Source organism: Micromys minutus (genome assembly GCF_963924665.1).
Source record: "Micromys minutus genome assembly, chromosome: 14".
Lineage (NCBI taxonomy): Eukaryota > Metazoa > Chordata > Mammalia > Rodentia > Muridae > Micromys > Micromys minutus.
In genome coordinates this window covers 49,404,978-49,427,693 of record NC_137983.1, presented here as the reverse complement: position 1 = coordinate 49,427,693, position 22,716 = coordinate 49,404,978, and the positions used below count along the sequence as shown (strand labels likewise).

General features: G+C 37.5%; 1 protein-coding gene across 1 annotated transcript in view; it reads right to left on the bottom strand.

The window, feature by feature from the left end:
- The window catches only part of CSMD1 (CUB and Sushi multiple domains 1), a gene marked incomplete at its 3' end in the record, with an annotated part of 1,481,492 nt that overhangs the window by 733,747 nt on the left and 725,029 nt on the right, over positions 1-22,716 (bottom strand). The window contains exon 4 of the mRNA XM_080928326.1: positions 8,726-8,920. Coding sequence (XP_080784452.1) covers positions 8,726-8,920 — 195 coding nt within the window. The remainder of the gene's footprint in view (positions 1-8,725; positions 8,921-22,716) is intronic.

Below are 22,716 nucleotides of genomic sequence, written 5' to 3'. Positions count from 1 at the left end.
GGCAGGTCTGTAGAGCATTTTCCTGATTAGTGAATAATGTGGGTTATACCAGTTCAGTGTAAGCAATGTCACCCCTAAACTTGTGATCCTGAGTGCTATAAGAAAGCAGGATGAACAAGCTATATTGAGCAAACCAGTAGACAGTTTTTCATGGCCTCTGCATCACCTCCTGATTCTGGGTACCTGCTGTGAGTTCCTGCCCAACCTTCTTTTAGTGAGGTACTCTAATGTGGAACTGTAAACTCAAATTCTTTCTGCTCACATTGGTTTTTGATCATGGTGCTTTATCACAGTAATAGAAAAGTAAATAAGGCACACTTATTACAAACTTTCTGTTCTGTGTGTACCAAGGGTCGATAATTCCTGACACCAGTCCAGCCAGTCCTTAGCGAGGTTCACACACCCTCCCCTTCTTAGGTCTCTACATTTGTTGGAGTCAAAGTAAAGAGATGCAAGGGGCCACAGAAGGTAGCTATTCTCTTCTTCTGCCTTCCTTTTCTCCAGACCCGGGATGAGTATAACACATTCCTCTTCTTCCAATCTTTCAGCCAGAAGCACAGAACACCCAGTCTCATTCCCATAACACCTGTTCTTCTAGGTGAAATTATATTTTATGAACATGGGTTGCTCTATGTTTAGGACAATCAGGCCATTTTCCTTGCTTCCTGCTTATTCTTGACCTCATCTCTCATGCCCTCACTAACCTAAAAATTTCCTTTTGCCACTCCCCTTTCTTATATCCTCCTGAACTTTGGAAAATTTCACCTATGGACTCTACCAAACAAGGTCAGTAACAAATGGAGATTCCACATTCTAGCAACTTCTGAGAAAGGCTCATCAAAGAATGGAAACAGGTTTTACCTTTGGATGTCACAGGCAGAAGGCCTTGAGAAGGCTTCTGCATAGCCCACATCCTACCAGTTTGCAAGAAAACATGTTCACCTCTGTGGTTGCCATCAGAATCTCTTTACCACATTTATCTTTCTTCCCTAGATTGACAGTTCTTGGTATCCTGTCATTAGATTCCAATAGCTATCCTTATCTGAGTATAAAGAAAGTTCTACATGTATCATTGCTATTTCTGGAATGTTTTAACTACTGGATCACTTTGGTATTTTCCAGATCTTGTGTCTAAGATATGTATTTTAATGCTTAATTCAGTGTTAACTGAGAAACTCTTGTTAGAAAGTAGGGTCCTTGGTAAACTCATTCATCTTTTAATTTCTTGGCCCCAACTTGCTCATTCAGATCATCATCATCTTTTTCCTTTCCTACATGGGTTGTTGACTTTGCACAGAGGCTCTTTACCACATCCCATTTTCGCTATGACTATGTCCCAAGACCATTCACTCAAGGATCTAAACTGTTTTAAGTTATTGACCCCTAGTACCCCATGTGTTTTGATCCCAGGACTACTGTGTTTCCTGCCTTCCATCATCCTTACCACTCATTCCCACTTGAGGATTCCCTGGGTACTTGAAACATTCACCATATTCCCTCCATGTTGTGTGTGATCCATGCAATCTTCCTTAGCATAATCTGATCATGAGACAATAGACCACCTCTGGTGCATTTTCCAGCAGGACTCGGCAACACAGTTGTGTTAAAGCATTCCCCAATGTTAGTATTGCATGATAGCGTGGCAGGTCTTCCATTGTCCTGTTCTCTACTACCCTTTCACCTTCATCGACTGAAACTTTACAGTTAGGTGTCTGGACTGACGGTTCATATATAATTGGCAAGTGACACATGGACAATCTAGGCACACGGTACAAGGTTTATCAATTAAAGGAATCTTCGTTATAAACTATTTAAATAAGGTTGGGCATGCATCATCTGAGAAGTTTGTTTAAGGCACCTCAATACTATTTCCGGTCTTTATTTAGTAGTATTTTTCTCTCTGAGAAGGAAAGTCTCCTAAGAGTCTACACTGTCCTTAAATGAGTCGAATAAGTCACCTCTGCAAAACATCAAGGCAACAGCAGTCCTATTCTGTAGTTCCTAAACCATTTCTAACAGTGACAGTATGTTTTGAGGCATGTTTAAATTCATATTCATCTTAAATACACATGTTTATACAAATCGAATCCAGGAGAGACCTTCCTTGAATAAGCATAGCACTCCAGTGCCACCAATGATCTATTGGTTGTGTATACTTGATGGTTTACAGATCATGCTTCCAACCCAAACAAATAGACAATCAACTACCAAATAGAACCTTTTTAAAAAAAATTAATGCTAGAAAATATTTGAACAGAGGAATGTCAAAATTGTCCTTCAGCTTTAACTTTCTTGAGTTATAGACACTGACAGATGCTGACAGATTAGACTTTGGATTCCTCATTCCAAGTTTGACAATATGAATATGAGCCTTGACTGTCCTTGCTGACTATGGTTGTTCTCTGCCTCAGAAATAGAATGAACTCACTCCTGAAAGTGAGAAACCTCCAGCATTCATCTACACTTCACTTTTGATCTCGGTCAGAGTGGGTTTTGAGGTCTCAGATGTGCTCAAGCCATTTCCATCAGCACAGAATATTTCTGCTCTCTGAAGATAAAGATGTAAAAGTCTTAGCTCCTCTAGTACCATGTATGCCTGTATACTTCCATGATTCCCACCATGATGGTAATAGTCTCAGTCTCTGAAATTGCATGCTAGCTCCAATGAACTGTTTTCCTTTATAAGAGTTGGTACCAGGTCTTCTCACAACAATAAACCCAAACTAAAAAAAATTTGTCACTGATTTTGAAGAAAATCTGTTTCATTTTCCTATCTATCTATATTCATACATTTATATCTGTATCTATCTTTTTATGTCTATCTATCTATCTATCTATCTATCTATCTATCTATCATCTAACTATCTATACATTTATGATATTGGCTTAGTTACTCTGAAACATTCTTACTATATAAAAAGCTTACATTAATTATCTCTAATAAACAGATAATAAATTATCTACTAAATTATTAATAATAATTTATATAATAATTATATAATAAATTAAATAATGAAAGTTAATAATAATAAATTATTCTACTAAAATTGGTTTTCTTTTTGAGTAATTCACAATCATCAAAAAATTTTAAGTCAATTGTGGTGACTTAACCTATAATCCCAGAAACTTGAAAATAGGAGTGGGTATTGTTATGAATTCAATACCAGCCTGAGTCATTTAGAAAGTCTCTTTATCAATAAATTAACTAACAAATCAATCAATTAAGGAAAATCGCTTCCATACTAGCAATGTGAGGATGAATAAATGTCTACTAATAAATAAATAATCATAAAACAACCCATTAAAAGAATGATGGACAGAAAGTACATGGGTATTTCAATAGATGAGAAGCCTTTGATAAACTTCAACATCTCTGAGTGATGGAATCTATAAAGAAATTAGAAGCAGAAAGATTATACCATCTATCTATCTATCTATCTATCTATCTATTTATCTATCTATATATGGAACACATTTTCTTCAAAACCAACATCAGCCAAGCCCATGTATAATTTGTGTTGCTTAAAATATTAACTTGATCTAAGAAGACATGGAAAAGAGATAAAAGCAGGAAACAAAAAAGTAAAATTGGTGTTTTTATCAAATTATATATGTTCCTATTCTTACAAAGTCATAAATTCTCCACCCTCAAACACAATAAACATCCCCAACCAAGTAGCATATTACAAAACCAGTACACAAAAGTCAGCATGGTAACAAGTATATGAAAAAGAAACAAACAAACAAACAAAAACAGGAGCTAGTTCTTTGTGAAAATCAACAAGATGGATAAACCCTTAGCCAGACTAACTAGAGGGCACAGACAGAGTATTCAAATTAACAAAATCAGAAATGAAAGGGGAGTCATTACAACAGAAAGTGAGGAAATTCAAGAAATCATCATATTTTACTACAAAAGCATATACTCAACAAAACTGGAAAATATGGAGGAAATGGACAATTTTCTAGACAGATACCAGATACCAAAGTTAAATCAGGAACAGATAAACCATCTAAACAGTCCCATAACACCTAAAGAAATAGAAGCAGTCATCCAAAGCCTCCCAAACAAACAAAAGCAAAACAACAACAAAAAACAAACAAAAAAAACCCAAACAAACAGACAAAAAATTCCCCAGGACCAGATAGGTTCAGTGCAGAATTCTATCAGACTTTCATAAAAGACCTCATACCAAAACTCTCCAAACTATTCCACAAAATCGACACAGAGGGAACACTACCCAAACCATTCTTTGACATCACAATAAAATTCTGGCAAACTGAATCCAAGAACACATCAAATGATCTTTTACTGTGATCAAGTAGGCTTCATCCCTGGGATACAGGGATGGTTTATTATAAGGAAATTCATCAATGTAATCCACCATACAAACAAACTCAAAGGAAAAGAAAAACATGATCATCTCACTAGATGCAGAGAAAGCATTTGACAAAATGGAAAACTTCTTCATGTTAAAAGTCTTGGAAAGGTCAGGTATTCAAGGCTCATACTTAAACATAGTAAAAGCATTATGCAGCAAACCAGTAGCCCACATCAAAATAAAACATGGGTCAAAACAAGTATTGAGAAAATGAAATAATACTTTAAAATTTAGGAAAGATTGTACAAAACCTAAAGGTATGATATGAAATGGTGAAACTTCTAGACAGAAGCAGATTAAACCTCTCAAGACATTAATTTTGGACACGATACTTGTGGTAAAATACAGAAAAAAATTACAGGCAACAGGAAAATTAAAAGCAACAAAAATTAACAGATGGGCTATCAAACTGTGAAGCATCTTCACAGTATAGAACAAAGTGAGATGTACTGAAGAACGGGGGGGGGGGGGGGGAGTTTCCATGACAGCAAAACATCAGAATATATATGTCAACTAAAACACAGAAAACAGTCACCATAATAATAATAAAAAATGAGACAGTGAAAGCTGAGGTGGTGATTGCAAAGATCATTTTCCACAGGATACAACACAACTAGATAGCCATTTTAAAACTACAGATATGACTACAAGATATTCTCCTCACTTAGAATAACTGTTATCAAAAGACTGTGTGAATAAATGAAGAATACAAATAAACTTTTAAATAACGAGTGTGAGAATTCAGAGAAAAGGAAATTCTTGCATATGATGGATGATTGCTCAGGAAGTAAATTAAATCCACTATAAAAAGGTGTGAGGTTCTCATAATAGCAACAGTGTTACTCAGCGGTCCCATGACACGGTACATATTTAAGGGATGTTTAATGATTTCCCAAGAGAGCTAATCTGGTAGCCATTTTATTTTCTGTAGCACAATTCTCAAAGCTAAGATTCAGAATCAAACATGGTCCTCTGGTGTTCGTGTATAGCCTGAGTAATCATACATTTAGTACACCATGATGAAAGAACAGTAGCCTAACATTTACTCACATGGGATCCACCTGTTTCATTTCCTACAAAGGATTGTCTGAGTAAAGCATTTACCTACTTTTCCCCATGTGTGTAAGCCTGTACAATTCCATACTACCAGTGCTGGCTTTGCTTTGCCATACTGCACACTGCATTCTGCTGATTGATTTGAACCTCTTATTCCTCCCAGGGTCCTTGAGCTCAAAGGCTGCAGGATACAGTAGCATCAAACATGATCTAATAATTTATGAAATAGGGAAAAGCAAGGCAAGGCAAGTTAAGAACACATTTGCTTCACTGTCTATTGTGCCCTTTATGGATTGCCTTTAGAGCCTCATGCCCACTGTTAGTTCTTGCTTCTAAAGACATACTATTATATGCACAATGAAATGGTCCAGCTGACATGGATGATGAGTGAGGATGGTGATGATGGGCAGTTATCAAATTTGTACTGCTGAAGAGAGGTGTTGGGTTAAGACAAGGAATGAGATAATGTTGGCTCCCAAGTGAGATTCCTGAGCTTATGCCTAAAAGAAATGCCTTCTGCAAGCTGCTGTGATTCCCACTTTATCATTTGGTGACCCCACTATGACTTTAGGTATTACTTTGAAGAGCTTTCCATAACTGTATATGGTCCACACACTTTGGTGTTACTGTGCCAGTTAGATACTTGTGGTGGAACAGAAAGGTAAAATATTATAGGACTGGCCAGAAGAGACCGTGAACCAATCCTGTAGTGTTACTGGTACCGAGATTGCCTGGAAGAAGCCTCAGACAATTTCTGGAACTAAACAATCAGAACTTTTGGGAATCAGAAAATATACTCATTTCATTTAAAACCCATCTCTCCCACACTGCTTAGTTTTTTGTTTGATTGTTTTTAAATGCAGCTACTGGAGATGCAACCTCCTCATATTCGTCAGCATTAGACCATTGACTTTTTTTTTTATTATTGAGTTATGTCAGTCAATAAGAAGTGGTATGTTTCTCCAATTATTTTCTGTTATGAACTTTGAAATCTTACCAGGCCATGAATTAGAAAGCTATGAATATAAAAGCATTTGTCTCTAACGTAGAAGAACATGTTTACCTTGACAAAGTTAAGCATTAATAAAAACTTGATTTAACAACAAGAAAGATATTTAAAGGTTGTTATATCCACGTTGACTTCATAAAATTTATAGTTGCAGAACTGGTAAAGACATTTAGAGAAAGAAAGCAGCCAGCTGAGGAAAATATGAGAAAAAAATAAACATGTATAAAGAGAAAAATTCCAATGGATTTGGTAAATTCTATTGCAGAAAGCAAGGAAGAATATTGATTTTCTTGGTTCTCAAGGCTGAGATTATTTCTTAAAGGCTACAGATTGTTGTAGGAATAGCATTTAGACATTAACTAACATATGAAATTGTAGCAAAATAAATAAATTAGGTCATCAAACATTGTTTTGTTTTTTTAATTAATTGAAACTGTTAAGATGATATAGTGCAGGTGAGGATGGAGGTAGAAAAATGTCTAAAAGAAAACTTAGCTTTAAAGTTTTTAAAAACCTTAGTTTAAAGGATGCAGGGAATGACTGAATGAACAAATTAGTAAGTTTTCGATAACCACAGTGGGCCACCTATGACCCCTAACCAGAATGAGAAGGAGAAAAAGAAGGAGGTGGACTTTGGGACATTCTATTGGCCAAAAGCACTGTCTTTAAAGGGGTCAGTTACTCAAGAGAACTATGGAAAGGCATGGAGAAAGGCTGCAGACTCTGGATCACAGTGGTATGCCTACCGTGACACCAGAAGGATGCAGATAATGAGCCGCAGTAAGAACATCCAGCAAGGTTGTATGATTAACTTTAGGAACACTCAGAGAAAAGATGCAGTTGGGGAAGACTGGTGGACATGTGGGAGAAAAGGAAAAGAGCCATACTAGAATTTTCCCAGGAATTAGAAAGAAAGTTAAAAGTACCAGACCCCAGTTCTGGACTTTGAACTTGTACCTGGGTCTGAGCACTATCCTACAAGCCCCATAGGTCCTACAACTGTGGCATGAATCTTCTATGTCACCTCTACTTTGGAGATTCATTGAGAAAGCAGTCCTGGGTCATAGTAACTGACCATTCCAAACTAGCTGCAGAGCTAGGAAGCTGTCACCATAAAATCATTAGCATCACAGAGAGCTCATGAACTCCAACATTTGTCGGCAAAACAGCTAGACGATAAGGCATCAAAATAGAAGTGTATGGATTTAATGATCACGAATTAAGGCTATTGGCAGACCAACACGGATACAAAGTCAGATTGGGTTAATCAAACTTTTGTTTTATTTACTTATTTATGTTTGAGGCAGTAGTCCCTTATAGCCTAAGCTGATGTCAAACTCTATAGCAGATGATGACTTTGAACCCTGGTATTTCTATCTCTGTTTTCCAAACACTAGGATCATGGAGTGAGCCAGCATGCCCAGCAAACTTTTCTTGCATTATTTGATAAATAAACATCAACATTTACACTAGTGGCTGGGTGTGAGATTAAACCATAGGACTGCCTTCCTGACTTCTCATTAAAACTTCAATAACTACTAATCTGTTCTTTTATTACTAAATCAACAAGATGAGTTAGAATCCCACAATCCATGATTTAATAATTCCTTCTCAAAGATACCGATAGGAAAACAATCCCACCAGAGGCTGGATATGCCAGGGACTAGAAAAAGGCACCAACTCACTGAAACATGATTCTTTGTTCTGTGGTTTCCTTATACCAAATGCCAGAGTGTTGGAAGAGCCTTAAGAAGAGAAAATTGACCTGCTTAATTGCCTTTAACTTTTAATGTGGAATGAATAAACAAGGAAGCAGGAGCTAAAACAAACATACAGAACAAGATGAGCATAGTAGTTCATATGGAAATCCTAGCTTGCAGGAACTTGAGGCAGGACGATCACATTATGACTGTGAGGATACAGAGATAAAGCAATGAAGAAAAAGTTATAAGAAAGAAGCAGAAATTTCCATATGGTTATGAAACTTAACCAGGGTGACTCTATAAATAAAAATGTGTCTATCTGTTAAAGAGATAGGAAGAAATATAAGTATTTGAGTTTTAAGAGCAAGCTTGCTTGTGGTATAAGGTGTGAACATGTTTTTGATTTGTTTTTGCTTCTTATGTGTTGTGTCTTATTTCTTTTGAAAGTAGGATGGATGAAAAGATACCCTTCTCCATGCTGCCCCCTGTAATTAGATATGGCTTTGCAAATGTCATTTGAAGCAACTTCCCAGTCTCAGGTTTTCCTTCTCAGGGGCACAAGGGGTAAAACCTACCTCTGCAGAAAGGAGCTGGGAAGTCCCAGGATGCACCATTCCCAGGGCTGACAATGCAAGTCAGAATGGCATGACCTTCCAAGATGTAGCCAGAGAGACAGCTGTATCTGATCTTGTCGCCTATGTTGAACCTCGTTCCATGGAGAACACCTTTCAGTATCTCCCCAGGGTTTCCACACGTGTGACTAGGTAAAACTGTTGGAGGAAGAAAAATAAGTTGAAGAAAATGTTCCATGAAGATACATTTATATCATAAAATAAGCTCTATGTTGAACTACTACAATCAGCAAGTCCCTGCAATAGAAAAATAAATCAGTGCACTTAGCAGCTAAACAGGAAATGTGTTTGGAGTTCTGAACATCTGCCCTGCCACATCTTTATAATGGCTTTTGGAAAGTGTAAACAGACGCATTTAGTTAAACGAAAAACCTATAATTCTATTCATATTTTGTCTTTCAGAAGAGATCTAGGTTATTTTTGTAGTAATGAGAGTTCACAAGATACAGAAAGAGCTAAAAAGATGAGAAAATAATGTCTGAACTGGGGCACGGAGGCATGTCATTGAGGTTTTTAGCTCAGGCATCATCGTTACTAATATGCATTGTCCACATCATTAATTGATATCCAGTTTATACTTATCTCAAGACTGCAGCATAAGTATCATGTCTAATACATATCACTAATAACTAATTTATGTGCACTCCCAGACCTCAGCATCAGGACCATGCTCCTGATACACATCACTAAACAGTATTCAATCCATGTTAATCCTCAGAACTCAGCATCCCTCCCACGTCTGATGCATATCACTAAATTGTATCCAATGTGTTTATTCTCAGCATCAGTACCACACACTCGATAGACATCACTAAACAGTATACAATTCATGTTTATTCTTAGACCTCAGCTTCAGCACCACACATTGATAGACATTACTCAACAGTATCCAATGCATGCTTATTCACAGCATCAGAAGCATACACCTTATACACATTACTAAACACTATCCAATTAATGTTTATTCTCAGCTTCAGCACCACACTTAATACGCATCACTGACCAGTAACTGATACATATTTGTTTTCAGACCCCACCAGCAATTCCGTTCTTGTTTCATATTGCTAACTGGCATCCAACCCAAGTTCCATAGATAAGATTTATGCTAAAAACTAAATAAAAGAATTTCACTCAAGGCCTCAACTTGAGAAATGGCACTGTTCTTAGAATCCAGCCCTGTCTGGTCACTGGGCATTCTCGGCTGCCTTTTCTCTCTTTGTGTTGCCAAATCAAGTGCTGTCATGATTTGTAGTTCAAAGTTGGCTTCTTGATACTATTTGTTCTGGAAACTTCTTCTCACAGGGAAAGATTCTCACCCAGTCCACCTGCATGGGGCACTGTCAGAGTGATTTGAGATCCCTGGCGGAAAACCCATTATTTTGGATAAATTGATACCACTTGGTGGAAAGGATGAGAGACAGGTGGCTCTGTAGTTTTGTTCTAATGTTTACGATACCACCAAGAATTCAGTGTTTTCTATGAAATCACCGTATATCTTAACATACCCACTATGCTACACATATTTAAAAATAAATATCAATTTTCAAGGGAATAAATTATTTTCTTTTTTATTCATTTTATTTCCCTCCCTACATCCTTCCCTCCCTTCCTCCCCTCTCCCTCTCTCTCTCTCTCTCTCTGTGTATGTGTGTGTGTTGCTGAGGGGTAGTTTCAATTATCTTTATAAGTAAGTTTATTTATTATAACACCATTTTAAATAACACATAAACTAGGCTACCCAGGGATATTTAGAGAAGAAATTTGAATTCAGAGTTGGTTAATATTACCTTCGTAGCAATGAACCAGTTACTCACAAATACTGCAGTCTAAAATAAATCCATAAAATGTTTAGAAGTTTATATAAAACATTTAAGTAAGTCAGTTGTCCACTTTGCAGTCATTCACAGAAAGAGAATTTGAAATTGACTCTCTCCTTCATTGTTGTTTTGTTTAGTTTTGTTTTTTTACAACCAAGAAGCATTTGAAGAAAATGCTCAGCTGCAGACTTTTCAGGAACTATAACTCCAAACCACAGTGAAACATTACCTTTCTTCCTCTAAGCCAAAGGACTTGTGTGAGGAGGCAAGCATACCCAGTACTGGGAAGACAACCATGCTTATCCACTATTGGTCTGGATGTGGATGATGAAGCCATTTTAAAAAGCATTGTGAGCTTCCTCCCAAAGCTAAGCGTTGAATTGCCAGGGGATCCAGCCGTGGCACTGTTGGACATGGAGGACAAGGAGAAGGCAGGGAAGAAATCCGCGACAATGTGACAAGAATGACCTCCATTCCTTGCTCTATGGGAACAGTGTTTACAGGAGCCACAACACAGAAGCAACCCAGGTGTGCACTAACCAGTAAACGGGTCCAAAGATAATGAGGAGTGGGGCTAGGAAGAAGGATATGCAGGTAAAAATACTTGTCTGATAAGCAGAAGATCTAAGTTAACTCACTGGAGACAGAGGCTGAAGTGGAGAACTGACTCTATGAAAGCATCCTCTGACTTCCATATATACACTGTGGTATGTACATGCAAATTGATGATGGTGATGATGATGGTGGTGGTGGTGGTGATTATGATGGTGATTACAATGATGGTGATGATGATGGTAGTGGTGGTGGTAGTGATTATGATGATGATTACAATGATAGTGATGATGGTGATAATGATGATGGTAGTGGTGGAGGTGGTGACTATGACGGTGATTACAATAATAGTGCTGATGATGATGATGATGGTGGTGGTGGTGGTGGTGATTATGGTGGTGATTATAGTGATAGTGATGATGGTGATGATGATGACGGTGATGACAATGATAGAGATGATTTTGGGTATAAAATGAAACTGTGGTACATGAGCCTGGAGGACACAGTACATAAGAAAAAAAGCCAGACAGAGAGACACAAGTTGAGAAGGTTTACTGACACCTTATTTGCAGAAACTTCACTCTTTGCTCTTAAGATAACTACTGTTTAATGAGCTCCTGATAGTACTTCTTGCTAGAACTTGCATACTTACTGTGTGTCCCGTTAAATTGTTTTCCAAAAGACAAGAGTTATTAAAGCCAATATATTAATGTTTCAGACTCACTAAGGAGAATTGCAACTCAGAGGGAAGTCAGATGACCCACTCTGAAGACAAATGCAATCTGCTCAATGTTTGCATAGATTCTACTACTGAGGATACAATTTTAAGTGCACAGGAACTATCACTGTCTATTTTAGAGAAAAGTTGATGGAACACAATTCTTCAATGAAGAAGGAATAGGCAAGATTCTAAGAATGTGCACAGTCCTCACAAGCCTCTGGAGTCTTGTGGGTGCATGTGATATATTTATATGTGTGTGATATATTTATGTTTGTATGTATACAAAGTATATCTATATACAATATAATATGTGGATGGGTGGTCTGTATTATATATGTGGATGGAATGGAATATTAGGGCACAGGGTGTGTGTGTAAGCATTTATGCTTGTGGAACTGCAGAGTCATGAGGTGGATATTGTTAGTACATACAGAGTCTGATTGTTAGGCAGGAAACGGGAGAATGCTACCTCTTCCATGCTGGAGACTCTTTAAAGCCTTTCTCTTTGTTCCTGTATACGTGACTGGCCTTCACCATCACACTGTGACACTTGGTAAAAGTGGAATTTAATGACCAGATCTTTGAAAACCACCATCTTTGTGAGGCCAGACACCAGTTCAAAAAACTGGGGATGTGGGCGAGGGAGGTGGCCTCAGGTCTCTTTTGTAATTCTTCGTAGCTGTTTATTCAGTGAGAACAGCTCATCTGTTTGTTTCACAAACCTGGTGTGAAGATTGGAGCAAATCTCATAGTCTGCAAATATCTGTTCCTTCTGACCCTGTTATGTAACTGATTATAAACCGCTGAGAGAGGTTCTGCTGGGTGCAAATTGATTGACATGGGGAAGAAGACTTTTGGCTTCTATGAATGTAATGTCTAGAAACAGAACAGGCTCTCAACATGCTCTTGCTTTAGCATACATTAGCACAGATAAATGACAAATGTAATGGCTGACATGGAGCACATATTCTCAATGTGTAATAATGGATATACATATACATATATATATATATTATATAATATACATATATATTTGAAAACATACAAAATGTTTTTAAAAACAAATTGGGAACTGGAAAGATTGTTCATTGATTAATAGTACTTGCTGCACTTTCAGAGAATCTGAGTTAATTCTTAACTTTCACACAGCAGCTCACAAGCATCTGTACCTACGGAGAACTCTAACACTATTTTGGACTCCATAAATACTGCATATGCTTGTGGTACACAGTCATACGAGCAGAAAAGTGCTTATACACATAAATAGAAATTATTAAAACCTAATTGGAGGGAATGTCATATTTGAAATACAGAATCCACTAACAATGTATATGTTTAGATCAAAAATTCATTCCTAGGTTTACACACACACACACACAGACACACACACACACACACACACACACACACACAGACACAGTTATACATCAGGGTGTTAAAATGAATTTAAGAATTGTATAGTAAAGTAATTACAATGATTGAAAATTAAACTCTTTGATAAATCATACAAAGTAAAACATTTGAGACTTAATTCTTGAGAATACTTATTTTCAGCTAATTTTATTTTATTTTTGAGCACTTAATTTTAAAGCAAGATTTACAAACAACGAAAATGCAAAACCATTACTTTTATTAAGCCATTATCAATCTCAGAAAAGTTGTAGAACTATAAAAAAAAATGGATTCATGATATCCAGTCCATGCAAATATTTAAGGCTCAATATATGAAAGTATCCTATACAGAAAAATGTAGTGTCTGACGAAAACAAATTTAAAATCAAGTCTAGTCAACCCAATTTCTACCTCTGCCAGTTTGCTTAAACTACTCTCTTGAATCCTTTCCCTGAAGTTGTTAAAAGTCTGTTCACATCTCCTGCAGGAAGGAGAGCACAGTAAGTCTTTAGCAAACTCTTTCATAATTGACATGAACTCTCCTTTTAATCCTTCCCAATCGTTTATTGAATAAAGTGGTCCCTGTCTCATAGGGACTCCAAAAAAGGTGTTTTTCTAGTATGAGAAATCTACACAGAATCCACTGTGCATTGTGGGCACAGCTTTGTCAACCCACCCCAACCCTCTCCCTCCACCCCCCCTCATATGCAAGATTCCATTAGACAGCAGGGGAGTTAACACCCAGGACTGGGAACATGGGCTGTCACTCTAATTATGCTGCAGAATTTCTCAGTGTAAGGCTTCTGATTTGGCAAGCACATATGGTCACAACTCAGTGACTTAATTGGCTATCACATCAAGCCTTTAACCCAACTGTTTAAGTGATTAAATGGGTGTCATATTAAATCCCTCGCCAAAAAAAGTGAAAGTACGCTAGTACATGAAAATCCACCATTAATATTCATTAACAAATGGAGCACAGGGGTAAAATGTTGGGTTTGAAATTCTCTGAGGAATGGTGGCATTTTTAGCAGACTGCACAATGATTGAGACCTTATTAGACCATTAGATGCATTTATTCTAAAACTGGGTCCTTAGGGATTAGTGCAGAAATTTGTACACCCGTGGCCTTCCTGATCACTTCTTAGTTTAAACCAAATAAGTAAGTAAATAAATAAATAGTAAATGCATAAATAATCTTCAAATAGCCACTTAATATAGCACACTGAAGACATTGAGTGTTTGTCTGTGGGTAGTTTGTAAGGGACAATTTCTCATTCATTTCCATTGACCCCTTAGAAAATGTAAATGGAATATAATTATGTTGTCTTCAGCAATGCAGAAACCCAGGTTTTCTGAGCCCAAGGCCTGACATCTGTTCTTTTATGTCTGGAAAAAGAGAAATGCTAACAGGATGGAATCATGACAAGATGGCTGAGGTTCTGGAGGTGAGTGTCCTCAATGTTTTCCATCTCAGAATCTCTCTCCAACCAAGGGTGCCCAAGAACAACCATCTAAATAACTTCCCCATGCAAAGTCCTGAGAACCAATGAGACTATGTGGAAGTGAGCATGATGTGCCTGCCCAGGTAGAAGGGTAAATGTTGGTCAAATCAGAATGAAAAGATCAGTCTTGGATTAGGTGGGTGTAGAAAAGAGGCCAGTGTTTATGGCCAATAATCAAAGTGTGATACAGATATCCTAGCCCTGTCAGGCATTCATGTTTCTTCTCCAGAGACCTACTTTCTGTTGTGGATGATAATCCAACTCCCAGTTTCCAAGTCTGAATAAACACGATGGTTTATCATAACGTCTTGTGATTCAGTCAGCAGCAGGTTGCTCTGGATGGTGCATCATTCTGTATAATCCACCCACTCTCAATTCCTAATTTCTTAGTCATTATAGTGTAAGAAAATGGAATACTTTTTATACACACACACACACACACATATATATATATATAATATATATATATATATATATATATATATATATATATATATATAGAGAGAGAGAGAGAGAGAGAGAGAGAGAGAGAGAGAGAGAGAGAAAAGAGAGAGAGAGGAAAGTGGGTTATTGGGGGTAAGCTATACCTCTAAAATCCTCATCCAAAATATCCCTTTCCTCTTTATAGGCTATGGCCGCCATGTGTCAGATGAAAATGACACAAAGCTGATTACCTCATTTGCTGATGTAAACAATGGGAAATGTTATCCTGTGCTTGGTTTAACCAGCTGAATCTCACAGGAACCTTCATCTCTTCTGAATGAAGGCACATGAGACTGAAGCTAGCTGTATCCTTGCTTTTCCCATCACAAATGCCACATAAATCAATCTAGATTCAAGTTATTATAATACCTCAATAAAAAGCCATGTGGAATTAACCCCTGAGGAACAAGTATATCCTCAACATGGGATCCTATATTTAGGCTTAGACACAGTATTTGTAAAGTATAAATATCCACTGTTGCACGAATGCAGCCTCATTCAAAAGCAGATTAAGGATATTTAGGAGACACAAAACATCTAGCACTTATCTATGCAAATAAACTTCCAACAATTTTAATTAAAAACCACATCACACAAAAACAAAAATACACAATGACAAGAAAACAAAGCAAGACTAAACCAAAGATTCCAAGTAGGTAAGCTCACAGCAGAGCAGAGGATGAGATGGTACAAATGCAACAGGTAGTCCTGTAATTCCAGTCTCAGGAGACCCAGTGTTTTCTTCTGGCTACCTGAGACTCTACACACGTTTGGTGCTCATACAGCATGTAAATAGACACTCACTCAGATAAATAAATATGTAGAAGTTCAAATTTGGTAAAGAGTGTAATAGAACCACACTGCATTCAACACCTACAGTCTGGGTGTAGAGACAGAAGATGACAGTGAAAGCGGGAGACACTCATTCATGTAGTAACTGAATACTGCAAGCTATTTCACTAACGTGCAGAAAAAGGTTCTGTGCAAAGAACATGAGCAGGGATACAGAGAGTCACTGAATCAAGATAAACATGTGAAATTCTTCAGAGGACACAATAGGCTACAGTATTTGTGTGCTCAACAAAAATCTAGCAGACCATGTATGTGAATCAAACAATTCTATTCACAAGGACGCCTTTCCTGGTGAAGGAAAAATGAGGCAAAGATAGATTCAGACTAATCCACTAGGAACCACCCCATCTTACTTTGCAACCTAGCACAGAGTGAAATTTTGAGTAATCGGAGAAACATGATCCAAACAACAACCTGTAGTGTAGCTAATGCCTCTGAATTTTCTCAGAAATGCTCAGTGCTAGACACTGGTGGGCATCAGAGGAGCTAGGATGGGGGAAGGGGATACAGAGTGGTCAGTGAAAACAGATAGCTGGTGATTCTGATGGCTCGAAAGTGTCTTCAAGAGAAGGTATGATTGAGAATTGCCAAGAATAGGGGGCAGGAAGCTATATAAAGCCAACAATGATGCCAATGAGTATCTGTGATGCATACAGAGATGGTTTCATTTGTGTCAACTGTGTGTAGATTTTATCTAATTATGTCAAATGCCTGTATAGTCCTGGTGACCAGCATCTAATGGTGGTCATTTTAATCATCATAGGCTCCTGACACCGTTTATCCTGGATCAGGAGACTATCAACTACTGCTCAGTGTATGTCTTCAAGGCCAATTTGTTAGAATTCTGGCATATTAAATTGGAAGAAGTTTGCCTAGAAGTCAACCTTATCTGGGATCTATGTTCACACCTGATGCATATCAACCATGAGAAGCAGTCTTTACTGGAAGGTTTCTGAGATGCTCACTACCTCATAGATGGATCTCAGCTCTTAGACAGTCAAACATTTCTTTCATTACTATATGGTGTAAGGGGAATGGGAAAGAAAATGAAGTCCAAGTTTTGAACATCCCTGAGTCTTTGATTCTGCAACTTGGAGTAGAGTCATGCACATATATCTATATATTCACCATCCCTGTGATCCCCTTAAAGAAGATAAACATGCTCTGGTGGGAGGTATAATAGAAATGGTAGGAACAGCAGGAAGGCAGATGCTGGGCTACAGTCAAAATTATTTCAGAATGAACACAACCAGTACCTTTCAGGGAAGCCATGAGAGACAATAAGCAACGCAGGGTGAGGTCAGAACACTGAAAAACATATGCTCAATTAGGGATACAGATTTGCCTTGAGCAGTCAGTAAGATCCTATGTTATAGTTATCACCATGATGCCTGTATACAAGTCACAGAAAGCTAAATGTGTCCATCCAATGGTCAGAATTTACCTGAGGCCTTAGCAGTGCTGCTATTCATCACTGCCACTCTCTGAGTGACACATAATAGGTTACATTTGGTTCAGATGTTATGATGTGCCCATGAGAGTGAAACAGTCTCTTGTGCATGGGTGACAAATAAGATAATTAGTACTTTTGCCTTTAAATAAATGTATAAACAGAGGCCCTAAAATGTACACAGAATCTTCCAATATTTCTTCTACTGAAGGATATGCCCTGCAGAATTTCAGTCTACATAGATTTCTTTCTACATGTCTTGAGCTGGGACATGGGTCTCTTCAATTTTTTTTACCATCCTTGTTATTGCTAACAGGAAAGAAGAGAGATAAGATTTTAGAATGAATCAGAAAGAAGTTATCCAAAATGAAAGGGACTATAGGATATAGAAGGTTAAGGCACACAAAAAGAGTCTATCATTAGGTGTCTGCAGAAAACTCCAGGAATTTCTGCACAACTGTGACTTTATTCTGAGCTGCCTACTTCTCCACATAAGATGCTATCACCTGCCATTTAGTTGGAGGACCAGGAAGAGAGAACTAATAGAAGCATTTTAACATTCTCCCCATTAGAAAGACATCAAAGGTATAATCTTTTTGCTGAAATTGGAGAAAGATGCTAAGTATCTAAGAGATAAGGGAGGAAAAAAAGACAATTATTTGCATAGTAACCATGACTTCTTTTTGAAATGCCACAAGTACCTGACTTGTTTATTGATGATCTGTACTGCTGAACTGTTGTGAAGAGAAACATAGAAGCTGGTCTAATGCAGGTCCAACTCTTTACTGTTACAATACTCTCCTCAGAAGAGATATATCCTCATGCACTGTACTGCAAGTATTTTAGGAGTTCTCCTTCTTCTTCTTCTTCTTCTTCTTCTTCTTCTTCTTCTTCTTCTTCTTCTTCTTCTTCTTCTTCTTCTTCTTCTTCTTCTTCTTCTTCTTCTTTTTCTTCTTCTTCTTCTCCTTCTTCTTCTTCTCCTTCTTCATCATCATCATCATCATCATCATCATCATCATTAATATTATTATATTTCTTCCTCTTTCTCCTCTTCCTCCTCTTCCTCTTCTGATTCATATGAGTGATTTTAACCATTCCATAGGGCATACATCTTGGTCAATAAGCCTTTAAAAAGAAAGACTTATCTCTGAAGAATTACTAAGCACTCAAAAGCTCCCCTCACCACCACAGAGGTGTATGGGGGGAGGAGAAATGCACATACACACACACTAGAGAGGGGTGTGTGTAAGGAAGTTCAAAAGGAAATCAAAGAAGTACAGAATCCCTCAAGCTAGGTCTGCTCTGCTTGGTCAGACTTTAAGGTTTCTACTGTAAAAATGCATGACCTAGGGGAAGATTGAAACTGGGTAGAATGTGATAAATAATACAAAGTATAGAATGAGGATCAACCTAAAATATCAAACAGCTAGAGAGAAGACCCTTGCTCTTGGCTGTGGCATAGTTCTAATTTTATAGACCTGCCTTTCAAATAGATCCCTAGACAATGGAGTCCTGTAAGGATAGCCTTTGTCCTGATGATCTGAAGAAAGTATTTTCTAAATGATCTCAGATATTTGTCTCTCATAAATTAACTATTCTAATCACTACCTAGCCTTACTTTGGTGTTCAATACATGGAAATCAATAATCTTCTCATTTGCTAATTGTCAATCAAATATATGTTAAATAATATTTCTTCTAGAGAAATGTACAGTATATATATTAATATGATAATTTCTTGACTTGCCAATACCTGAGCATACTGAGAATTTTTAACCACAAGTTATTATTAACATGACCAATAAAGATTTTTTTATCCTTGCTGGTCATCTTAGAATAGAAAACACTTGCCTGGTGGCTGGTGGTTCAGTGGGGAAAAGGCATGCAAGCTATACAGAATACAGAAGATTTCTACTATATTAGAGCTCTGTGGGATAATACAAATATGGTGAAAGATCACCCCAGAAGTTTAGCAACCCTGAAGCATCTGAATCAAAAGGATGCAAGATGAACCAAGTGATGGACACCTTCACTTCTAATGAGGTTGGTGATCTGAGGTCCTCTGGGTAATTATATCAACACCTTCACGGTTGGTGATGTCAGTGTCCCATTGGGACATCTTTATCATAATATGACCACAGAGAGGTTGAAGAAAGTTATTCATCTGACTTTTTCCCAAACACTGTGAGGCACCTTATACTAAATGTGGACGCCATTCCTAAGTATGTTGGGTACCTCCAAGAAGACCCCATAACAAGCAACCCAACATGAGTGAGCAATTCTTAAGGGAAAAGTGAGCTTTGATTTATGTTCACAGAGTCTGTCCTGTTTGAGGTACCTAATGCATTAAACATTCTCTACAGGAGTTACACTGTGACCCAGCCAAGAAGTGCCTCATAAGATATATGGTCAAGGTCAGGCTCCTGCTCAGGAAAACATTATTCATATACTCCATGTGTATGGTACTCACAGGGGAAGGAACAGACTATGGCTCTGAGCTACCATCCACCAAGGTACACAATGATAGAGCAAGGAACTCAGGTGTGTGTGTGTGTGTGTGTGTGTGTGTGTGTGTGTGTGTGTGTGTGTGTGTGTGTTGGGATAACTTCAGTACCTAATCTCTCCCCTCTCAGCCTCTGTGGACTTCATAGGCTAAACACAACAATAACTCTGGTGGCTTGGAATTTCCAGATTGTTCACTGAGACTCTGGCTTCCTGTGGTTGTGATAACCTTCTCTTATAGGACTGAAATCTATTTGTATCCATCAGTCCCAAGGTTAGTCATTAAAAGTTTATAGTCCTAACCTTAATATTAGTATTTTATGAAGTTGCCAGAAAATAAACAAGGCCTGCAATAATTCATTCTTTTCCCATTGGTGAATTATCATTTATTTCAGAGTTCCCTGTGCCGCTCCAAGGGAATTTATCCCAACTCCATGTTTCTTGATTATTGATATTTTCCCTGCTGTCTAGTGATGTTCCCCTGCTTAAATGCCAAAGGAAGAGGCCTGGATGTATGAGCATGAAGGGACATGGCTCCACACTTCCTCTTTTACTGATTGCAAATTGTGCTCTTTCCACCTGTTCAGGGAAGATTTCACTGGACAGTTGTGATCCCATAGATACATTAGAAAACCAAGAGACCAAATAGCTTGATTACTTTACAAAATCTAACATCAAGGCACTGAGTATTAGCACTGTATTGGTTAGGGCATTACAGATCATTTCAGAGGCACCAAAATGTGTCAGTATCACAGTAAGTTAAAGAAAAAAAAAAGCATAGATGCTTGGATTCGTTTGATCAAGAGTGGTCCAAAGTTGAAAGCTACTAACCTATCTGTAGTCCATAGTGTATGTCCCTAACAAAGGGATTTTCTTTTATTTACTTGACAGTATAGACATGTGGTTCTCCAAAATTGATGGATTCTGGCAGGGGAATGAGTGGAGAAGGACTCAATCTTTTTTAAGGGTCTAGCCACTGGAAGTTTGACTGTGTTCCAGTTAGTATATGAACAGCATCAATTGTGCTTGCTTCTTTTTCAAGTCCTTATGTTGGAAAAAACACAACATTTATTGAGAATTATTTTGTTTTATATATATATATATTATAATATATATATTACAAATATATATTATAATATGTATTATATATATATATATATATATATATATATATATTAAAACCCAGGATAGCAAAAACCATTCTCAACAATGAAAATATATTTATTTTTATTTGCTTTGATGGGAATTTTTTTCTCCGGAAATGTTAGTGCACTTCTCTCAGAGGCCTGAAGAGGGCACCAGATGCCCTAGATTTAAAGTTATAGGTGGCTGTGAGTCACCAGGTGTATGCTAGCAATCCAATCCAGGTCCTCTGCAAGAGTAGCTAGTGCTTTGAACTACTGAATCAACTCTTAGCTCTGTGGGCTTCTGTACAGAAATACTAACAGAGTTTTGCATTGTAAGAAATTTTACTGACTGCAGACTGACTCAGAATATCAAACACTATAAAGAGATGTTATCTGCCTCTTTCTTTTCATAATATAATTCATGATGTTATATGATATGTAATACATGATATGTGACACATGATATATGAATGATAAATGATATATGATATGTGGTATGTGATATATAATATATGATGGTATATGATGCATGATGTATGATGTATGACATATGATGTATGATGTATGGTATATGATATACGGTGTATGATGTATGATGCATGATGCATAATGTAGGATGTGTGATATGATATATGGTATATAATATATGGCATATAATGTATAATATACAAATACTACAAACTGTTGAACACTGAAAAGTGTCATTCCCTTTATAGCACACAGATAGTGACTAAAATGTTGTATAACAATCAATACATTTTTATAAAAAAAATCTCAATCCCCAAAAGAACAAACGTTTGAATGATCTTACAGTACACATGGAGATCATTTGAGACACTGTAGTTAGCTGAGTGTTATGCTTCATGCTCAGCCTGTTTTTAGTTTAATCTGCCTTTCAGAGAACAATGGAACCAAACTTATTTTGTGATTCCCCATGCAATTAGCTTTTAGACCCAAAGGGTGCTACTTTAATCTTAAATTATGTATTCTTCCACCCACCCCCATCCCAGAATGGTGTGTACTTATAAAAAACAACTATGCACCTCAGCCCCCCCCCCCCCCCCCCCGCCGCCACTCTTGTCTGAATAGTTTGCAACCAGACCTTGCTCATGGGCTTCTGTACTGTCCTAGACTCTGCCATGCAACTGTAAGCTAAAGCCCCCTTCCTCTTACTTTCTGTCAGGATATTTCTGATAGCAATGGAATTGAAATTGGAACTCTCACTAACCTTTCCCATCATCCCAGCTTCCAGGTACCGGAGGGTCAGCCCTCTGCTCTGTGCAGGCTTTAATGATACCTGCAGCTGTGCACAGGGCGAGGAACTTCTGCTTTCAGCTTCATTGTCTCATTGCATCTGTTTGCTTCCAGGACCCATGGTGTCAGGATGTGCGGTCTATTTCTGTAAATTCATTAATTCCACAGAGTGCCTTGTATGTAATAACCAGACAGTAGAACTTGTCAAATAAATGCACTAAGCATTAATTAATTCACTGACTTGACAGACAACAAATTTGATAAATTTCTAAACTGACTA